Here is a 23,409-nt window from a genome sequence, read left to right on the forward strand (position 1 = left end):
GCACCCATGAGATATTTCCCGAATAACCAACGTGCTGAAATTATCTTTTTTTTCCATGCCTGCGCTATAGCGCCTAGAACCTGCGCTATAGCACCCAGCACGTGCGGTTGACTTAATTTGTCATAACTTCTTCAATACAACTTAGAATTGGACGATTCAAGATGTTCCAGAAAACTAAGAACGAGATCTACAACTTTCAAGTTGAGCTCCAAGTCCAATTTTGCTTCTAAGGTCGTTAAAATTTACAATTAAGTTCCACCTTGTAAAACCAAGCTCACTGACTTCTAGTATTTTCTACCAAAATATGCTAACATCCCTCCAAATTCTAAATGCAAGATTAGTCTTTAAAATATCCAAAACAATTAAAATCACACTAATCAATAATTTAAAGAATCAATTTAAGAATATTAATACATAAATTGATCATATTTATAAGACAAATATGTACTTATCAAAAGTATATCTCTATATAAGAATAATTACATCTTAATAAAATATATAAATATATTTTATAAATTTATTTATGTAAACTTAATAATTTTATTCTAAATTATAATACATATATAAATATTATATTTACTCAAAAATAATGCTATTATGATATAGTATCAAAAATTATTTATTATTATTGTTGTTATTTTTAGTGTTTTGATTATCTTTTTCTAATGTAACTCTATTTAGTTATAACTTCTCAATTAGAATATAATTTATTTGGTCCCAAAAATATTCTTTAATAAAAGTTCTACTGTAATAATAAAAATAATAAAAGCTACATGTAGTTTTGGAAGTTATTAGAGGATTAGTTTCCAATTTTTTGGATAACAGAGATTGAAAATTCATCTTATTAATACTTACATAGTTGGAAAAGAGAAGATGATAATCACTTTGCAAAAGTAAACAACCTCAAATGGAATTCTACTATACTAGGATAGAAAATCCTTGAAAAACTAAGCTTATATTTATAGTGTAGGTAAGAAAAACATCATATGTATGTACAAATCCCAAAAATGAGTTTCTACTTCTCAATACCCTGTTGCAAATACTGGATCAAATCATACCCAGCAGTGGTCCATTTGTCGTAAGCATCAGTGCAGACGCGGATCATGAAATTCGCGGCTTGACGATCAGTCATTTCGGGATGAAATCTGTTTCGAAGATTATGTATTGGATCACCCCTGCTAAAGCAAGGCAGTCCACTGTCTAGCATTAACTCAACTGTGCTGATAATCCCATCCATATGATGCCGAGCTGCAAGGTATCCTTTCACACACAAACTTACAAACTGGTGCCAGGTTTCACTTTTCATGTCCCCTGAAGGATCTAATAGTTGAGTCATTTCATGGCTAAGCTTAAAATGAGCACTTTCAAATCGCATATTTCGACCGGGAGAAGTTTCAAAAATAAAACCAAAATCAATATGAACAAGTCTCCCAACGCTGCACCACAATACAAGGAATAACTCAACATTTTGTTACTTTGACAAATTGTAGAATAGTTAAGAAGATAAAGATCTTACTTGTCAAATAAAAGATTTCCATTATGTCTATCCTTCGGTTGCAGTAGAAGGCTGGCAACCGCATAACCAGCACTGCTCGTAATGAAGTTATCTCGTGCAGTTTCGAAATTAATAGGAGAATCAACAGAACCGTAGTCCTGCTGAAAAATCTCGTACAAACCACCATCGGTTCTATCACCCATTTCATTTCTACTCCGAGTATTAGGCACCACCTACATGGTAAAAATTGAGGACGAGAGACATCATACGCAAAGAACGATACAATCACAGTAAAAATCTAGTTTTATCTCTGGACATATATAATTGGAAAAGATACACATGGGATTGAGATTGGGTTATGACATTACATCAATATCAGTCTCATATGTAAACATACCTCAATTATGCCTCTCCCAGGGCCAGTTGGAAGTACACCATAAGGAAACAGATAAAGATTTAGTCCAACAGCTTCAAATATATCTCTAAGAAGTGAAATCACTTGAAGAGCAAGGACATCTTGGCGACAATCATCCCCTACCTTTTAAATTAGAAAACTCCAGTAAGATAACTCTACTCTATTCGTAATCAACCAGAAATCATACTAACCACAACCTCAGATTGAATTTATTCTATTAAATCTTGGTACGAGCCAATATAATGAAATTAGTACTTAAATTTCTGAATATTGGCAAGTTTCATTTATGCATCTTAGAATCATGGTAAAAAATTCTAAGTCACAGGCAAAAGAAAATTGAAAATATTAGGGAATAACTAATAAGCTCACCTTGAAAATGCAAGCTTGGGGTTTTACAACATTATGGTCTCCATCCCGATCAGTCACATTAAATGTAATCATAATAGGAACTTTTGCTGCCGACGTCAAGGGAATTCCACTATCAACCTTAATACCCCTAACAAGCTTGTTAGGAGCTGTTGGTAGATAAAGGTCATCTCCTTGCATTTCAATTTTCTCCAATTCTCTGTTCATGTGAGTAACATTCTATCAGAAATGTATTTCTCAATGACTAAAGTAAATCATTTAAAGATTAAGAAGCATACCTTCTAATACCCGCTTTTCGTTCTTCTTTGGGAAGTGGAAAAAGAACACCTGAAATAGATGTAATCTTGTCAAAGAAATCAAATTCTCTTTTAAATAAGTCACGTGCCTTTGGGGATAAACCATCAATAATACGTTCCCTAACAAGTGGCAGCAGAGCTTGGAAGGGAGTATTCTGTCATTAGAGTAAACACACAAGTTATATAGTGCATAAATTACTAGAACAATTAATGTTAATGCAAAAAAGAGTCTACTCTTCTCTAGTTCCCAATAAATTATAGAGAATAGTCTGTTATGCCTTAATATTATTCTAACCAACAGAAGGAATTAGGTTTGTAGAACTCTTATTGGCTGAGATTGAATGTCTTAAGTGAGCTATGTTAATAGTCCTAAAGGGTGTAGCTAAAGAAACAGTTAGGGATGAGTTAGTATTGTTTAGAGTAAAATTTATTGTAAGAAATAGGAATTAATTTGTCATGTTTAGAGTAAAATTTATTCTGAGAGATATCAAGTGTCACAAAAAGCTTGGAAAGATGTGTAATACTTCCTTTGATATCAATAAGATTCCTATTTTCTAATTCTTTTAATATTGGAATGGAACATTCGTGTATCATAATTAGACCAAAAAAGCGTCTCGAGGCTTAAAAACGTTATTTTGAACATACATTATCCCTGCGTGCGGCCTGTAAACTAGGCTTAAGTTAATTGTGAATCAGCCTAATCAACTTTTTCTGTTTCTGCTTTTAATTAAAAGGTTAACTGCTTAAGTACTTGGTAACACTAAAAAAAACAGGAATTTCAAGAAACACCATACTAATTTGGGAGTGTGTAAATGGAGCATTAGAAATTGATTAATAAGGGCAGGAGAGTGCCACTTTACAATGAAATATAAAGCATGGGTTGCAGACATACCTTCCCAGAGCCAGCTTCTTTCCCTGATTCTGGTCCTAATTCTTCACTCTGTCATACAAAATCTTATTATTTATATGTAAAACCCCTCACCTCCTCCGCAGAGGAAAAAAACTAAAAATATTGTTGTCTTATTAAATAGATCATTACCTGTAAATGCCAGATTAAAGTATGGGCAAATGTATCACTTCTTTGAGCTGCCCTCAGCAAATATTCTTCTACTAACCTCTGGAAAATATTTTTATTGTAAGAATCAGAATCTAGTATTGTGAAAACAAAATCGATGTACAATACATATAACAAATTATGAAAGTCTGCAACTCCAAAACATTTATTTGGGAAAAAGAAAAGGATAATCCAAGACTTGGAATCATCAGAATAACTCACCCCTTCATCATATCGCAATGACTGTACTAGCTGTGGCATGAAGAATGTTACTTGCTCAGGAGGATATGACTCTAAGACCCTAAGAACATATGCCATAACACGCGGATGCCCTTTAAATGCCGGAGTAAGGAATTTAAGAGCTTGTGTAATAGAACAAGCTGCCCAGTGTGGTAATTGTTGTAAAAGCACAGAGTTTTCATCTATTGCCTTTGGGGTAACAAAATAAGGCAATGCTTCAGGAATGCTTCGGATATCCAATATATGCAACTGCAAGAAATATTCAAGTTTAAGGGTTGTGCAGGATCATAAACAATGATAATAAAGCATCAGCAAAGTTTGATAAAACTAGGATATTTTTCATGGACTACTAGATCATATGTAAGGCTGTCTTAATCTAGGTATATCAAAAAATATGACTAGCTCATAATTTTGATCTGGAATAGAAAGTTGTTGTCATAATTCAGTGCCTTTTATTCTCTTTTTAGTCTGGCCCTACCCGAACTAGTCTCACAGGAACCCTAAGAGCTCTGCCTAAGTTGGACCCAACTCAAGGAACCCTTGCCACTACAGCACAAAAGCCCTAGGGCCACTGTTTAGTGGCCAATATCATTGGCATTTTCATGTCAACTTTGAGAACTAAACTAAGGTGTGAAAATTAATTTCAACAACATGTCACCTATCGTGTAATTCACCATTGCTGTTACCAATCAACTCAACTTAAATAAATTCAAACCATCATAAGACATACCTGAACTAAATGAGTTACTTCAGCCTTCAAGAATGTGTTTGTTGGGAACCTTGATGCTAAGGATATAGCTATACGAGGATCCACAGAGAAGGCAGTCCTTGCATATTCAATCCATTTATCTGAGCTAATTTTAGACCGAGAGGGAGTATTTTTCCTGAAATAAAAGTAAAAATAAAAATGAAAATCATCACTTGCTACACTCAATCAATTGCAAGGTTCTTTGTTTTTTTTTTTCTTTCAAAATAATACGACAAAGTTAATAGATTCGTTGTTAAGTTTACTTTGCATGAGAGGGTTCAGCCCAAACTTCAAGCCTATCAGCCTCATGCTGACATAGCATCAAAAGTAGAAGCTTCAGCTTTTCTCTTCCCACAGCATAGTCCTCCATCGGGCCCCAAACAGGGTGATGTTGATTGTCCTGCAATTTTGTAAGTACTATTATTGAACATTGCTAACAGGTCATGCACAATCCCAACAATATAATAACTGACTTGCTGAATAAAACATTATCTGTATATTAAAGGACTTACTATTTTTATTCAGATATCAATAAAAATTCAAAACATTTACGTTCTACAATTCAATAATATTACCACATCAACCACACTGCTCCCATTTTCGCGTGCTCGTCCCTTGGAATCAGATTGACTTGCATCTACTCGCTCATTTGAAAGGTAGTGCACAAATAAAGATACAGATTGAGCTTCACTCTGGGCAAAACTCGAATTGTTGGCATCATACCACTCAGGCCCAAACGCAAACCAGCCCAACGAGACCCTGTATCAAATCCAATGATAACTTACAAATTCAAGTAGATAAGGTATACATAGAAACCTATTTGCACAACAACATTATTTGAACAAGACGTTTTGAGAATTCAAGAAAAAAACTAATTAATTGAAATGTGGAGTTGAAGTTTATGCACACCCTGGGACTTTGTGGGATTCAAAATTTTAGTAGCATTTACATGCATCATAGTTCATGATACTGAGAACATCCAACAAATCAAAGTATTTCAAGCTACATGGATACTAGTTAGAGAAACAAATGACAAGGAACCAACCAACAAATCAACTTATTTCAAGCTACATGGATACTAGTTAGAGAAACAAATGACAAGGAACGTATTAGACCAGTTGTTCGCCTAAAATATTCCAGCAGCAATGCAAGCAATGATAAATTGCTGACCTGGATTAATAATTAATGTACAAGTCAGCATGTTTTATTAGGTGAAAATCTGTGTTTGAGTGGTTATTCTAGTGAGCTAGTTAGTTATTCTAATCAACCTATTTGTATTATAGATAATTAAATAGAATCTAAGGCAGTAAAAAAACTAGTAGATTATTGTAGTTATTGTTGAGACTCTCTGTGGAGATATTCCAAGGTCTCGAATTGCTTGGAAAACTTTGTAACTTTGGTAACGTTTATCAATATAGATTCACTCAAAGCATTCAATCAATTTAGTTTATAGTAAGAGAAATACTCAATGAAAATAGATGCACTAGATACAAGTCAAGGACATGATATAGCGCAGAGGACTGAATTGCAAGTCAGTGAGTATGCATTAAGTATGAAGAAGTGACTTTCTCACCTGTAGATCCAATCTTCCAGCAACTGAAGCTCTGTTTTAAAATTTAGAAGATTTCCCTGGGATTGGCATGAGCAGAACTTCAGGCCAAGAAGCATTAGAGTGAAAAAGGTACCAGTGGCAGCAGGATGACGTGAAAAGTTCCACGGGAGCTTTGTTGACACTTGTAACATTCGACCAATAAGCAAAAGTTGCTCAATACTATGATGTCGAACTACCTAAGCAAGCACACAAAAAACATAATGTGAATCATCTTAAACAACCGCATAAAGAAAGAGAAAATACACACACCAACACATTGATCCACAGTAATCATATTAAGATATGACACAATGAAAATAAAAATGTACATCAAGATACCACATCAATTATCAAAGAAGCAAAGATATAAATATTGTGATATGACACAATAAAAACTATATTATACATGAAGATACCATGTCAACTATGGAAGTAGAAAAGATATAAATGAAAAAGAAAAAAAAATTGTCAAAGACAGATTTAATCATGGTCAAAAGAGCTAAAGATTTCTATTTCTCAACAAAAGAATTGAAGATTCTCATCAGTTTCAACAAACAACAAGATGAGAATTATCAAAATTTGTACAAGGTAGTAAGCATTCCTACTAGAATGAGAACAATCCCGGATTATCTCCAGGCAAATGATAAAGAGGAAATCATCTATTACACCATACGTATCTTTCTTATAGAGAAAAATTATATTTGGTGCAAATAATTTATGAAAAATATACATTTTGCAATTTAACAAACCATGGTTGCATTTATCGATTCAAAGCTTCCCTCCATTACCAAATGTTCAGCTCACGCATCAATTTGAGCAAAGGGAGGATCAGAGGGATATAAGTTATGTAATTTCAAACCTCAAAGCGATCGATGAAAAAACCAAGCCACAATCTTTGAGCCATTATTTGTTCAACAGGATCAACTTCAGGTGGCCCTTCTGGCTCCGCGGGAGCAAGGTGAGGACTTAATTTTGCAGCTGGCCCAGAATACTTCACATCAGACGCAAAAAGACCTTGTTTTGTATCACTTGTCCACAACCATGCATCGACAAGTTCAGCAAGGACAAGGGAACCGAATTCAGGTGCAGCAGAAACTAACCAGGTCCAAATGAAAACACCAGTTTCCATTGCATCTTGTGTACAGATGTAAGCTGGACACCAACAGAGTAGACGAAGAAGTTGTGAACAGCAGTCTACATTTTGTTTTGAATCAGAACTCTGGAATAGGATAGATAATGAATTCAGGCACACAAATACCAACCCTGATTTTTGAAATACAAAAAGGTAAAACAATAAATTTTTTTACCAGATTTGATAAAAGTAATGCAGTTGCCTGGGAACAAGTTTCACGAAATTGTGACTTGTCAACTTGCCCACCATTTTTTGCAATATTAACAAAATTTCGAAGTAAACAGACAAACTTGATCGACAACATCCCATCCTCAGCCTGTGATCGGCAACTTGCCCACCTTCTCATTCCAGCAATTTCTCCAGCAATTCCTCCAACATGGTAGCATTTCACTGTTGCGCTCACTATCCCAGTACTGAGCACCTTCAAATTAAAGTCTTCTGTCAATTTCAAATTTGCTCCTGATGCTGCTGCAGCAGCAGCCATGACAGCTGGGATATTTGCTGTCCGTGTGGCGGTCCAGCACTCACTTTTTGCTGTACCAATATGTATCTCAGTTAGAAGAGAAACCGCATCAGTATCAGTTGTATGTTGTGCTCTTTTCCGTGTGTATTCTTTACAAAGCTTGTCCTGCAGTATGATAATAAAGCAATAATATCATTCAAAAGAGTATGCTGAGAGAATAAAGGTTCGCATTTTTACACGTGAAAACTACTTTTTTTTTTTGAAGGAAAATGGACACGTGAAAACTACTTAAAATCAAAATAAACAAATAAAACAAAACATGTGGTCTGAAAGATGTATCATCATACTTATTTTCAGGAGGTCGTGGAAAATTAAATGAGCTTCCACGAAACACCTCCTAATGCAAATAGATTAGAAATAAAAAGGGGATGGCTTGCAACCTATGAATAGATGTGATTTTATGAATTTCAATGTAAATATGGTAAGATCCAAAACCAGTGAATCCGTTCAAAATATGACCGTGTAAGAGAGCAACATATTATAAATTGACAACCCCATCATTCACAGTCAAAGAAACAAGACTTCTTAGCATGTGAGAAGAAAATAATATTTTTTTTAGGCAAGGGAAAATAATGCCACTAAAAGTTCACATATTTTGATACTTAGAGAGATGGACACTTTATTTGAGAGCAGAGTTTTCAACCTGTAGAAGACCTTGGCTGGTGCAAGGAGCATAGGAAAATGATTCAATGATCCATTCTCGAACAACTTTTTGGTACAAAGAACGAATAGTCACCACCCGAGTAGGATCATTGACAACAGCAGAAGGAGAATCATTATCAATCGAGAACAGCAGGAAATCGAAACATGAAGAGTTCCATAAAATCTGTATAAATGTTGAAATCTTTTATGACTTAAATAGGTAAGGGAAATTGCACAATAAATGAATGAGCAATGTTGCTGGCATAATTTACCTGTGGAAATCTATCTCTAATTTGCTTTAACAAGCTCACAGCAACTTCACGGATACGTTCCTCCCTCTGGGACATACTTTTGATAAGAAAACAGGCATGTACAGAAAGAGTTGATTCTCTAACCTCAGCTTCCTTTCCGGTTTCTGATATCCTATCCTCCTGAAATCATATAAAAAATGGTGACATTGGCAAGGCATAGACATAGCAGCTCTTCTAAATAATAACAAAATCCATTGGTTTATATTAAAATGGGTAAAGCAACCACCTACAATAAATAATGTAAATGCAGCATCCAATAAATAATGAAAATGAAGATTGACTCCATGTAACATCCTTCAGGAAAAGAAACAGCTATTTTTGGGAAAAGGAACAAACGAGAAGGGTTAAGTTTGGAAGTTCTCCCACAAAAAATACATACCAGCCATAATACTGCTGTTTCAAAAGCTCGATGGACAATTGCCATTAAGCATTGAATAACAACTGGCATAAGATTTGGTGTTTTTAAGTACTCAAATACACAACTAAACGCACTTCTAGGTTTGGTATCTCTGTTGAGGATGCCACCATTACTACCAAAGCGAGTTATCTCCAAAAATGCTACTGCAAGAATATAGGTTGCCTTTACTCCTGCAAGCATTGAAAAGTACCATTCGAAACAGTAAATAAAGAATATTGAAGAATAAAGAGAAATTCTACCTTAAGAAAAACAGTGCAGATGAATTCTTGTAAACAAGTAATAAAGCAGCACCAAAAAGGGAGAGGAAAGAGGGAAGAAAAGTTTTTCCTAAAACCGACAAATAAGTATATTGCTCTCAGACAGTCTCAAAGGAGCACAAACACAAATCCTAAAAGTTATAAGAGAATAAATAACCTGTAATTGTGCTCATTGATCCAACATCGATGCGCCCTCCAAGAGCAGCAGAGAGAGCAGCTTTCCCATTGCCACTTCCTTCACAGATCCCATGGTTGTGAAGAGCATTGAGCTCAAACTCATCCTCTAGCCATTTCACGGAGCCAACAACCTAGGAAAATGGAACAAAAGCCTCAAAATTACTCACAAGACAGAACAAAATACAAGCATATATACTAAAATAAATGAGCCTTAGTTCAACATGGAAATCTGAAAGGTACAACACGTGTAAAAAATGATGATTGATTAGATGACTTTGAATGACAAGTTCTGATACAAGGAGATTAACGAATAGTGAACACAATGAACACACAAAGCTATTAGGTGTAGCCCAATCATCAGGAGTTAGATGTAATAGACTTATTCAGTCCAAATATTTTTATCAAGTTTGATCTCCCAGCTACCGTCAAGCTCTCTAGGATAAACTCTACTTGCACGCATAGAAACTGGGTTTTGAGTACCAATTGCAATTTGGCAACAAAACGGTGCTCTTAACTCAAACTCATAATTCTTACATAAGAGGCCAACAATGAAAAAGATTTTTAGTTCTACATGATCCAGAAAAAGGAATAAAAAAATAGAGGATATTTTGAGTTTAAATATTTTAAAAGAAAAAAAAAATGTATTATGAAAAATTAAGCAGACAATAGTTTGGTGTACTTCCCAAAATCTACTGACTACTACCAAAGATGTTATAATGAACTCCTAGGTTGAACATGGATTTCTAACACAGTTCATCCTTCCATACCCCCAAATAATTTTTCACTGATACCAGTATGTTATTCTTAATATAACAAACATTACCCCCAAATAAACTTTTTTTCTAAAAAAAAAAATGTTCCAAAGAAAGAGATCAGGAAAAAAAGTAAATAATCCAGGATACTCATCACAAACTTACAAGTGGAGGTGTCCCTTGAGCAATTCGCTGGACAGCAGAAGACCATTGTGTATTCCACATGTATGGACCCCCAACAGCTTGAAGAGCAATTGTCCCCGTACCCACACTGTTCAATGAAGTGGATGTTGACTTCGTTGTTGGTGGTTGTGTTTTTTGTATGGGAGGTGCTAAACCAAACAAAGTAACATAGAACCACAGGTTACGAAATAACTTCAAAAGTGAAGGTTCCACGTCTATGGTCGGATCAAAATCAGAACATATTTCAGCAACAGCAGGAAGTAGAGGCCCGAGGAAATCTGCTCCATTTCTGCAATATTAGAACATAATTTAAGAAAAAGATTAAAAGAAGAAAGAAACTAGATAAATCCACATCATTGAAGCCTTGCAGAACACTGCATGCATTGTAAAATCAAAGCCAGAAAGACAAGTACAGCAACATAATTGTTTCCTAAGAGTTCTACCTTCCACTTTTTGATGCGGCAAAGCCTACATCAGAGCACAAAGATAGCAAACGGTGACGATAATCTGAACGCAACGTTATATTTTTTAGACCACTAGCAATGAGAAGGAACCCTGCAGGAAGCGTCTGGAATGTGATTGAATCAGTGAGAATCTATTGGACAATATACTTCACCAAGTAACTTGTAAGTATCATGGTGGTTCATATTTCTGATGAAACACTGACCTCAACCAGCTCTGTTGTAGCTTCAGGCACCAATGTTCTACTTTCAGCAGATCCTACACTCAAAAGTTTATGTAAGAAACTTCTTGTCATCAAAATAACCGTTTCCCGATAGGACTTTTCAAAACCTAAACTTGCCATGCGTGATACAGCATCAAGAAGCTGCAAAAAATTATTAGAACAGATTTTAGAAACTGCCATCAAATTGAATGAAGCAATAAGCAATTTGATTACAATCAAGTAACATTAAATCACGAGTTGAAAGATAGTTATAAGAAATAACATAAAATACATGTTTTAAAGACTGAGGTTCCATACTCGGGGTCGCAATAAACTAGGAGCCGAATCATCACCCTCTTCCAGTCTATCAATAAAGGAAGGTAAAATCTTGTCCACTACTTCAGACTTGTTAACAGCAACACTTAAATCTGCTAGCAGAAGAATAACATTAATCTGCACAATTGGTACTGCAGGTTCGTTTCTCTCAACCTGAAATAAGAAACAACATAAAATGAAATCATCAATAAATATGAATTTACTCCTCCTAAATGAGAAAACACTTTGTTTAGAGGTAGCTATCTGTTTTTTATTTTTTTTTAGTTGATTAGAACATCTTTATCCTCTCTTCTTATTTGTTTAGAGAATTTTACTTCATCTTCAGCTATCTGATCATTATAAAAGTTAATGTTTTCCGATGCCAAGGTAGATCTGTCATTTATATAGTGTTTGCAAATATATTAAGATTATAGTGCTATTTATAATTAAATCTATGTATTCAATCACAAGTATTTGGTTACATAAGAAGTGCAAGTCCAAAAGCATATATGCTAAACAAAAGCATAAACCAACCTGTTCATCATTTCGTTCACGAATACTTTTAACCAAACCAAAGATGAATGTATCGACAAAATGTGGCTCATTGCTCCTCCAGCAACATTCAATTATTTCACAGCTCGTCTTCATGACGCTCTCAAACATTGCTCCCTGATTAACTACCCAAGTATCAGCATGTTGCTATTACATAGAGGGAAAAATTAAACAGATATTTTTCTTCAACACATTATATACTGTTTTACCTGAGGACATAGATCTATTACAACATGCTTGAGCCAGGAGAACAAATAACAAAATGATTGGCCCCCTCGAGTTGTTATTGCAATTTGTGAAAGCCCATCAAGCAAGGAACAAAAGAGTTCTTCACACATTCTCAACTTACGCCATACTGAAAATAAACATGCTTCAGCAGCATTCGTAAACAATGTTAGAGTCTGATGTGTCAACTTCTCATCAGAATCAAAGCAAGCAAGAACCTTTATAGCCAACGTAACAGCAGCTTTATAAACTAACAGCTTTGCCTTTAGAAGTGAGCCATGCTCAGTCCAATCACGCTTCCTTATCTATAAAATTTTCACATTACTAATTATCCTTCCATTCCAGGTCATCTGAATTAAATATTTCTTTTTTTTTTTGTCTTCAATAAGTCCAAAGATTCTCAAATGATACCATCTAATTCTAAAGTAGTAAACATATATATATATAAAAGATTTACCTTCAAAAATACTATCATCAACTGGAGATGCTTCTTTACTACTAGCCTAATATGCTTCGATACCCTTTTGTCGTCAGTACTACAGACTTTATCTAAAATGTGAGTAATCAATTTGAAAGCAATCTCTTGCTTCTCCAAACTCTCCACAGTCTCTTCCTTTTCCTCAAAGGAAGAGGCACTAGTAGTAGACGAACACGAAATTTGGTTCGTTTCATTTGGTGAGCTTTGTGACGAACAAATCTCCGAGTTGGCTTGAATTTGTTCCCACGGAGTAACCGGAGACCGAACCTGATGACCAGGCGCGGGTAGCTGATCAAGGAGAAGATTAATCAATTTTTCAGCGTCGGAATCCGAAATTGGAGGGAAGCTCTCAGACAAGGCCATAAGAAAAGCCCTAGAAATACCCAAATTTTCTCCTCCTCCAATACTGATGGCCGACACCACAACCTCGCCTGTGAACTCCACTATCTCAGCTGTGAAATCCGGTGACAATTCAGCGGCTTTGCATACATATCTCAAAAACTCTGCAAAGAAGGACGCCATCGCATCAGTGCCGAATGCTTGCGGCCAAAATGATGGACTGAATGAAGCCAGAATAGAATGAAAAAACTCCAAGACCAGTGTTTTAGGACGGAGATTGGCGGAATCTGGGCATTTGGAGAGTAACCGAGCCACGGCAAGCAGGGCATTGATTTGAGGACGCGAAACACTAGCAGATCCAGCGACAAGATCTTCAGGCGAAGGGCATTGGCTACAAATCCAAGACAGCTTCTCAGATAACTGAATTGGATTCTGCGCAATTAGATCGCAGAGCTCGATCAAAGCTTCCATAGAGACCAATGAAAGAACAAAAATATCTTTCTTACTATTATAAAAGCGATGTATTCGAATATCGGATTAACGTTGAGAACAACAACTCCAAGACTGTTCCCCCTAAATCCCTCGCCCAAAACCCTATCGAGATAGAAGATGACGATGATAATGATTCTCAAAAGCCTACGAGTGGCTCCAAGGAGAATGCTAAAGCTTTGGCTAATGCGTCTCAGGAGAAAAGAGAGAACCCTGAGATTGAGGAGGGTTTACTGGATGGTTCACCGGAGGGCTTCCCGATCGGTTCATAGAGATTAGTTCTATTGATCTCTCTCTCTATCACTCGAAGTTTTCTATTTGTGATATACGAGAAAAGGAAACTACAAAACTAAACCGCTTTTCGCGCGCTTGTCTTAATATTTTTTTAATATATATATGGAAATTCGAAATAATTTTGTAAAATTTTTTCTCAAGTGAAGACATTATTCAAAATTTTAAGAAATTTGGAAAATTTTTAAAATTTTGTAAGTTATCTTAAATAGTTATAACGTACATGAATATAAAAAAAAAAAATAGACTAAAAATTTTTCTCGATTCCGAAACAAATCAAGAGTGTATCAGTACATCCCTTTTAAAGGGGTGCATTGTAGAATCACGTTATTGAAGAAAAATTGTATTTGGAAATTCTACAATGCACCCTTAAAATAGATATATTGATGCACCCTTATAGTCAAATTTTTTCTGATGGTCATGTACATTATAGTTATTTAAGATATCCTGTAAAATTTTAAGAAATTTGAAAAAATTTAACACATCGAAAAATATGTTCAAACAGTGTGTTGCACGCGTGACTATTTTATTTTATACGCGTGTAAAATAAACTGTTTGAACATTATTTTCTATATTGTAAATTATTTTGAATTTCACAAAATTTTGTAGGTTATCTTATGTAGCAATAACGTACATGAATATGAAAAAAAAATTAGACTAAAAAATTTTTCTGGATACCGAAACAAGTTATGGGTGCATCAGTATATCTCTTTTAAGGGGGTGCATGGTAGAATCACCCAATTTTATTTTATACAATTTTTTTTATAATAAAATAATGGGAAATTCTACAATGCACCTCTTAAAATAGACACATTGATGCACCCTTATCTTTTTTAGCACCCGAATAATTTTTTAGTCAAATTTTTTCTCATGGTCATGTACGTTATAGTTATTTAAGACATCCTGCAAAATTTTAAGAAATTTGGAAAAGTTTAACACACCGAAAACTACGTTCAAACAGTGTATTGCACGAGTGACTATTTTATTTTATACGTGTGTAAAATAGACTGTTTGAACATTGTATTCTGTATTGTAAATTATTCAGAATTTCTCAAAATTTTGTAGGTTATCTTAAATAGTTATAACGTACATAAGTCAAGGGTGTATCAGTACATCCCTTTTAAGGGAGTGCATTATAGAATCGCCCTAAAATAATTAATTAGAAAAATATTGTACAGAATTTTGTAAATATAGTTCTCAAAAAAAAAAAAATTAAATATAATTTACAAATATGTAAATAAAAAATATATTTTTAGTCAAAATGACTTATATATAGATGAAATACTCAGATTATTATAATCTGTTAGTATACATTATTGAAAAACTAAAATAAATTCAAACTTATGATGTGCTAATTTAAATTTTAGTTAGTTTTGTTTTTCTCAATTTTGAATATCGTCTCAAATAATTAGCTAAAAAAAATTATAAACACAATATTTAAAACTAAATCTAATTATTATATTCAAGCCTGCACAATTATAATTATTTTTTTAACTAGTTATACAAATATGTTTTTGTTAGAATTTTTTCTAAAATGGTTATTTATGTTTGGGTTTAAAAAAAATAATATAGTATTTTTATTTAAAAAAACTTGTATCATTCATCTAAACTAAGTTTAATGTCTCATTTTTTATTATATTTAATTTTCATAATAATAACTAATTAAAATAATATATATCCTATGCATATAACTATCAATTTTATATATTATAATAATTATTATTGATATTTATTTTAAAATCTATATAATAATTGTTTTAATAATATTCTACATATATAATCATACCTAATATTTTATTAGAAAAAAAAAACATAGTTAATTTTATTAATAATAATATGTTATATTAATTAATTTTAAAACTTATTCATACATATATAATGTGAAAATATATACATTTCTAAAATAAGTCTTAAGATAATTTGAGAAAAAAATAAAAGTTATAAATATCTTTTGAAAAATATCCTAACAATATGTATAGTTTACATATAAATTTAATTTAATTAATTTTTAATTATCATAATTTTTTAATTGAATTATTGTTTTAATTTGAAAAATAAAAATTGATTATTATTTTGTAATTGAGTTATTGATTTAATTTAAAAAATTATAATTGGTTCACTAAATAAATGTCTTTTTTATAACATATATAAGAGCTTTTCTTATTTTTTATTTTATTTTCACCGATAATTGATGGCGATAATTAACTCTATATGATTGATACTTTTTTCTTTTCATCATAATGAGTCTCTTGATTTTCTTTTCTATCATCAATCTGTCCACCTAGACATAAAAAAAAACGTTAATAAATACTGTAGAAAGAGTAATGGAGGTAGGGGTGTTCTAAAATAGTCAATCCAATTCAATCCGCATGATTTAATTCAATCCAATTCGTAAAGTGCGGATATCCGCACTTATGCGGATTGAATTAGATTGGAAAATTCAAAATCAACTGATTGTTGACAAGTAAAAGTAATCGATCAAATCCAATCTACACATATTTATATACTAGCAAAAATTACGTGCGAGGCACGTATACTAAATTTTATGCTAGTTTTTTTCTATGTTATTTGAAAATGATACAATTAAAAATTAATGAAAAAATATTATTAGTTATTAGGTGAGATTATTATTATGTGTATTTAAATATTATAGTTTATAATGTTGTCAATTAAAAGTGAATATTGAATGTAATATATTTAGTGTTTAAGAAAGCTTGATGATTTAAATATGTTCTTAAGTTAATCCAAAAATAAATTAAAAGGTGATGTTCTAATACTTAAAGAAACATTACTTAAATGGGTGTAAGATAGAAAGAAAATTAAAAATCAATCTCTAAATTGTTGACAATTGAAGTTAGCATTTGTCTAAAAATTATAGATAAGAAAACTAATGATAGTCATTGGTGGATTTCAATCTTCATTTGCTTCGATAGAGACAATAGTGTAATTTTTGTATTTTGCACTTTTCAATATTCTAGCCGGGTTCGCATATATCTGGATTGTCCATTTTTTCATTGATAAATTAAATATGGTAGTGTCGACAAAGCGGCGGTGTTCCTACAAATCGTGATGTATTTTCATTTAAAATGATTAGACATGGTGTGCATAGCTTATTTAATTAAAAAAATCAACTTATGAAAGGCATGTAAAACTATTTTATTTTTTTAAAATTACACCTTTGCGACATATTTCATTAGTTGGGCAGCAGTACACGAAAATATTTTTTCCACAATATCTGCGAACATGACAGTAGATAGGCTCTTTGTATTGTCATCAAGTTCAACATATGCTATAGCACTGTAAAATGCATAATAAGATTGTTAGTATCTTTTTTTTATTATTATTTTAACTTAATTTCAATAACATCATATGTTTTTTGTAATATACCGTGGTGTAAGAAATCCTTCCTGGCTGCATGATGACTTGTCACATATAATTTTTTCATTGCGATTGTATAAATCTATTTTTTTATGACATGCGTCACATAACATGTAATAAAAACTCTGGACAGTATCAATTATTTTTATTACCGCCTCAATCCAAAAATATTTTTTCTACATCCAAATTAAATGGTGTTAATAATAGTAAGATATTGAAACAAAAGTTTTATAAAGTAAATATAAAACTTTACTTGTGCTTCTAAAGTTCTACATCAACTCTGAAATTTGGATGTTAGTCACTATTTCGCTAATATATTTAATTGTGCTTCTAATTTATGAGCACGTGATAAAAAACGATCTTTGTAATGTACTCTCGATTTTTTTGTTTTTTTTTTTTTTTTGCATCTAATGCCTCAAGTTTAATTATGATAAGTTTTGGTGGGTTTTAGTAAATGTTTTTCTTTTTCTGGTTTGCATTAATAGCTAGAACATGGAGAAATTAATAAGATTAACATTCTTTTTTGTCGCAGCATGTACAAAGCAGCATAATTATAATAATGCTTCAAGTTGCTATTATTTTTATTTAACAGAAGACAAAATTATAAATTTTATGACTTCTTAGTTATACTGTATGTACTAAAATATAACTTTTTCTTTTAATGAGTGTTTTTATAGGAAAATGGTAATTCTAGAAGAAAAGAAGAGAAGAAGAAGAGAAAAATCATAAATGTACAACAACAAAAACCCAATTGTATTTTTTTTAGATTTAATGGGATTTATTTTATTTATTTTATTATATATAAATAAAAAGTGACCCATGAATTTCTCATAAACTATTTTATTTTTAATAATAAATTATTTTATTTTTAATATAAATAAAAAGTGAACCATGAATTTCTCATAAATTATTTTATTTTTAATAATAAATCATTTTATTTTTAATATAAATAAAAAGTCCCACGAATTTCTCATAAACCAAGAATTCGGTTATATAGGCACACTTTATATAGAATAGATATAAAAAAATTATATATACAAATAACATTTTAATATAAAAAAAATAATAATTTAAAAATCTAATACATATAAAACAATTATATTTCAAAACTTAATAGATTAAATGTATATTATATTCTTATGTATAATTTTTTTCTACATATAATTTAAAATAAAATTAAACATTTTTTTATACAAATTTTTTTATTCCTTTGAATTTATTATTTGTTATTTTATTTATTTTGATATGTTGTTTGGAGACATAAAATAACTATACTTTGTTTTATTTTGTTGCTACTTATGTAAAAAAAATATTTTTTCATAAATATTAAATAATTTAATATTAAAAAGTAACCAATCCAAAATAATCGATCCAATCCGCACTTTTGCGGATTGGATTGGATCCAAAAAAATAAAATCCGCACTTAGTACAGATCGGATGTACTATGACCAAAATAGGATTAGATTGGATGACACTCCTTATCGAAGAATAACAATATTGGAGCGACTATAATTAATTTAGGGAGGAATGTGATTTATATTAGGTTGTTATTACTATTATATATATAATATGTAATTGTAGAGCATTTTGGAGAAGTTTTTTTTTAAAAAAAAAATATAAAAAAAAAAAATTGGATTCGAAAGTTTTTTTTTTTTCAAAAAATAGAAAATAAATATTGGTGTACTGTAGCTTTAGTCAGTGTAGTTTCTTTTTCTTAAACTTGAAAATGGAATCAAAGTTCAGCCATTGAGGCACTTCCCTTTATTCAATTATGCAAAGAATGATTACAATAATGCAAACAATTATCACCCCAAGTACACTAATGTACTCTCCTCTCTTATGCCACAAGACTCTCTTCTGATTAGGCTGTCAACCAATACAAAGGCTCTTAATCTCGAATTAGTGAAACTGAACCATACCCCCTATGCAATAAACTGCTATGTTTATTTATAGGTATAACTAACTTAACTGTCCTAACTAAAACCAGAAAAGAAATTAGACTAAAGAAGGACAGTTTAGGAAATGTGCCTAGGTGAGAACCAATCTTAGACTTAGTTTCTAGACCATAATACATGTTTATTTGGCCAATTAGAAGTATTTGTAATATTGTTACCTTTTTTTTAGTTAAAACTGAGAAAAGCTCATTTAATAATTATAATAATTTAAGGTAAAATTTCAAAATAGCCTAATCAAATTTTAATTAAGAAATCTTATATAGAAACAACAACATTATTTTGGACACCAAAGAGTGTGTCACTAAGTAGAAGCAAATTATTTGCCTGAAAAAAAAAATATATATTTTTATTTCAAATGCTGAAATGAGAAGGAATAAACTATTTCCACTACTCTTGTGATTTAATAATAATGGCTTGTAATAAAATTGACACTGCGTCACACAAAAGATACTCTAACGGGGCAAAATGGTAATTTGAAGATCATCAGAAGACCATATTATAATGAGCCTAAAATACAACAAAGATTTGCACATAATTATGGAGCTCTAACATGAACAATCAAGCATTTGAAGTAAGATGAAAACTACTTCTTCAAATCATAAGTTACAGAGTTACATGATCAAATTAATATCGTACAGAGGTAATTTAGTTTATGCGAAATTCGATTCGGGGGGTTATTATAGTTTGTTTCGACATTTGCGGGTCAGCGAAAATTCTAATTTTTATTCAATATCATCAATCCAATCGCCATATATTCTACTAATTTTGTCAGGACCTTTCCATTTTTGATGAGCTCTATGCCCTGGCCTCTGATTTACTATAGATGACCGTTGTGACGGAACTCCTAAGTGGAAGACATCCGAATGAGGAACCGAAGGAACTGATGATGCAACCACAGTATCTGCTGCAGCTTTTGGAGTCACTCCACCACCCTGTTGTTTATTTTCTGTAGGAACCGAAGAAGGGTCTCTCGCGTCTGTCTCCACTAGGCCGCCGCCATAACGGTGTAACTCTGTAGCCAAGAAAATCAAAACTACTTTAGTCAAAAACAGAACAATTCCACAGCAATAATAGAATTTTAAAAACAGATGTTGCAGCAATGATTTTGATTGGGTTACTATTTGATCAAATCACACTCCCAAACTTTTCAAGCTGTTAAAAAATTCCCCCAAACTATTGAAATTGTTGGATTCAAACTTCCATTCAATTTTCCAACGGGTGTCTAACATGGACGTCTGGACGGAAGTTCAAACTTGTCAAAGTTCGGGAGATAAAAATCCTAATGGTATCGTGTCAGTATCTAAATATAGCTTTATCTCAAAGAAGGACAAAATCAGATAACAATGATGAGCTTACATCTAAAAGTGACTTAGTCACAATTAAAATGATCAAATGATCAAGTATCTACTTTGGCATATATTTATAAAGTATAATCAAATATAGAAACAAGTGAAAGAAGAACAGCTACTTTGGGGAAAAGGGTCCTCTGAGTACATTTGGATATTAATTTTTACAAGTTTCATAGGTGTAGGCCCTTTTCCAGACTTCTCTTTTAGGTAGGCCTTTTAAGAGTTAAGACTAATTAATTTTTAGATTAGTCTAACTAACAACTTCAGTAAATACAAATCATTTGACTATGACATGTGTATCACAAATAAAAACATAGAAGAGGGAAGATAATATCAAAATTGAGTTTCTTCCTACACTTGAAAAAACATATACAGTGAAGAAAAAAGGTAATACTACAATTCACCAAAGCATGGACCACCAGGGTACCTATAAGAAACCTATGCCCCCACAGTACAACCCCAGAATAAGATATTCAAGCAAGATAAAGGTTTTCACAAATGGTAAGACATATATATATAAATATATATGCACTTCACCATACCAAGAAAAGAAACAGTAGAATTAAATTAAAACTCAATAGCCTAACCTTTCCATATCTTACAAAAGGATTTCTAAAATATCCTGGACTTGCAAGGTTAACCATTCATGTGATAACACTTATTAGATGCTTAGATATAAGATGTTATTCCATATCATAAAAAAAGTTTGGAAAACAAGAGCTTCATATGTTTTTTTTTTCTTTGCCTTAATAAAAATACTATCTCCTAATTTTAACAATAGAGAAAGTTTTGTACAATTTTATTACAAGGGCCGAGGGAACTGCAGAATTTTAGTGCTGAATTTTATAAATTTTACTTGTAAAAACAGCATGGGAAAAGAACCAAAAAATTAACTTCATAGACCAACTCTAAAACAACAAATCTTGAGAACAAAAATAAAAGGTAAGAATTTCATTATACCTGCGGAACCATGAGCAAAATGACATTTGCTTCCAAATGGGCAATAACCAGTCAACTCCCACTTATTGCAAATCCTGGTTTTCCAGTTGGAGGGCTTGTTGTTGCTGTTGCTATTGTTGTTGTTGTTGCTGCTGTTGTTGTTGGTGGTGGTGGTGGTGGTGGTGATGGTGGTGTTGTTGTTATTGCTATTGTTCGTAGCGTTGTTCGTTCCACTCGGCGCACCACCATACCCTCCAGGCCCCAAACTTATAGCCACACTCTCCCTATTCTTGGACTGCTCATCATGAAGAAATGTGCAACTATCACCATAAGGACACCCTTCTTCAGTATAAAACTTCTTACAATGTCTTCCTTTATAAGACCTTGGTGTCTCAACAACAAAAGTTGAAGACCCAACTGAAGGAATCTGAAACTCTTCCCTTGGTTCTGAAGATACACCCTTTTCTTCCTCATGAGCAGCTACAATCTCTTGCCAATTAGGTGGTGGCCTTCTAAGCTCTTCAATACTATGAGCAAAGTTACAGTTCGAGATATAAGGACAAGTCCCAGCTCTGAATTTACAGCAAAGTTTGGTCTTGAAAAACATTTTTCCAATAGCTTTAGACCTGTTTGATGAAGTTACATCTTGCGAATTCTTCGATTTCTTGTTGGGTGGTTCGCTACCTGATCGAGACTGGGATTGTCTCTGCTCATAATTTGAGTTCGAAAATGTATCTCCAGATGTATCACTGTTGTTGTTCCAAGCTCTATAATCGTCTTCAGTAGCCCAAATAGCTTGGTCTCCTGACCAATTCTCAGTACCAATCACCTGAACCACGCTTTCCCGTCCGTACTCCATTACAAAACAGAGTTTAAATTCCACTCACAACACAGAAATCAACAATGTCTATAACCAAAACCCTAGACATAGAAACAAATCACAAAAAAAACGAATACCCAGAAGCTAAAACCACCAAATCTTCACCAGCACCGACGAGAATTGGAAAAAGATCAAAAATTGATCAAATGGGTATTTCTATAATTCATCAAAACCATCAGATTTTACAACTAACTACTCAACTATCAAAAGATCCAAACACAAGAGCTAAACTAAAGTAAACTAGTGCTACGGATTACTAATGACATAAACTTAACAAAGAATAATTTGAAGAAATTAAGTTACCAAATTGGAAGTAGCATTGGATCTTCAGCCTCAAAATATCAAATAATAACCATAAAAATCCAGGGGAATTATGAGCAAAAATGGAAATTTTTTGGATAACGAATGAGATTTCAAAAATTTGGGGGTTGAGATTTAGAGAAAGATTTGGTTCAGACAGAGGATGAGGTATTGAAAGAATCCAAAAACCAGAAAACGGATTGCAAAAGCCAAAAACTTTCAATCTAAATTCACAAATTTAGGATGAAAGAGTTTGAGAGAAGTTGTGTACTTTTTTTTTTGTGTGTCAATTTTCTTTTTCTTTTTTTTTTTTAATTTAAAAATATTTTCTCAGTTTATTAATTTTGGTTAAGGCAGTGAGAAAGGATTAGGTACATGATTGCTTATTCATACAGTACACGTGTCGATGTATAATTGGATAAATAGTTAGTGTATGTCAGAAAATAAAGACACGAGTCTACTGTGTCATCGGACATCAAGACAATCCCAGAGGGAACCGATCTAACTTCGTACCAACCAATTTTATTTTATTTTTCAAAATAAATTTTGAAAAAATTAAAAATAAAATAATGACTAATTTTTATAGTAAACTCTACATCATTTCAGTACAATTCTGTGTAATTTAATATTAGATTTTATTTATTTTAATTTAATA

General features: G+C 32.4%; 2 protein-coding genes across 2 annotated transcripts; both read right to left on the reverse strand.

The window, feature by feature from the left end:
• Positions 1 to 859: 859 nt before the first annotated feature.
• On the reverse strand, positions 860 to 13,998 carry LOC115716399 (phosphatidylinositol 4-kinase alpha 1). Its single transcript, XM_030645184.2, has 25 exons — positions 12,814 to 13,998; positions 12,341 to 12,661; positions 12,114 to 12,248; positions 11,583 to 11,753; positions 11,268 to 11,426; positions 11,044 to 11,168; positions 10,583 to 10,889; positions 9,646 to 9,796; positions 9,193 to 9,401; positions 8,775 to 8,933; positions 8,504 to 8,686; positions 7,513 to 7,965; positions 7,065 to 7,424; positions 6,188 to 6,402; positions 5,190 to 5,373; positions 4,878 to 5,014; positions 4,597 to 4,750; positions 3,849 to 4,115; positions 3,612 to 3,689; positions 3,465 to 3,512; positions 2,555 to 2,727; positions 2,280 to 2,475; positions 1,893 to 2,033; positions 1,517 to 1,728; positions 860 to 1,436 (listed from the first exon to the last, which is right to left on the reverse strand). The coding sequence occupies exons 1-25, from the start codon at positions 13,642 to 13,644 to the stop codon at positions 1,016 to 1,018; spliced, it is 5,790 nt and encodes a 1,929-aa protein (XP_030501044.2). The 5' UTR covers positions 13,645 to 13,998; the 3' UTR covers positions 860 to 1,015.
• Positions 13,999 to 19,851: 5,853 nt separating this feature from the next.
• LOC115716962 (zinc finger CCCH domain-containing protein 12-like) lies at positions 19,852 to 23,364 on the reverse strand. The gene is made up of 2 exons (XM_030645890.2): positions 21,596 to 23,364; positions 19,852 to 20,298 (listed from the first exon to the last, which is right to left on the reverse strand). Exons 1-2 carry the CDS (start codon positions 22,431 to 22,433, stop codon positions 20,009 to 20,011), a joined length of 1,128 nt encoding a protein of 375 aa, XP_030501750.2. The 5' UTR covers positions 22,434 to 23,364; the 3' UTR covers positions 19,852 to 20,008.
• Positions 23,365 to 23,409: the final 45 nt, after the last annotated feature.

The sequence above is a fragment of the Cannabis sativa genome, chromosome 5, assembly GCF_029168945.1.
Source record: "Cannabis sativa cultivar Pink pepper isolate KNU-18-1 chromosome 5, ASM2916894v1, whole genome shotgun sequence".
In the NCBI taxonomy this organism is placed as follows: Eukaryota; Viridiplantae; Streptophyta; class Magnoliopsida; order Rosales; family Cannabaceae; genus Cannabis; species Cannabis sativa.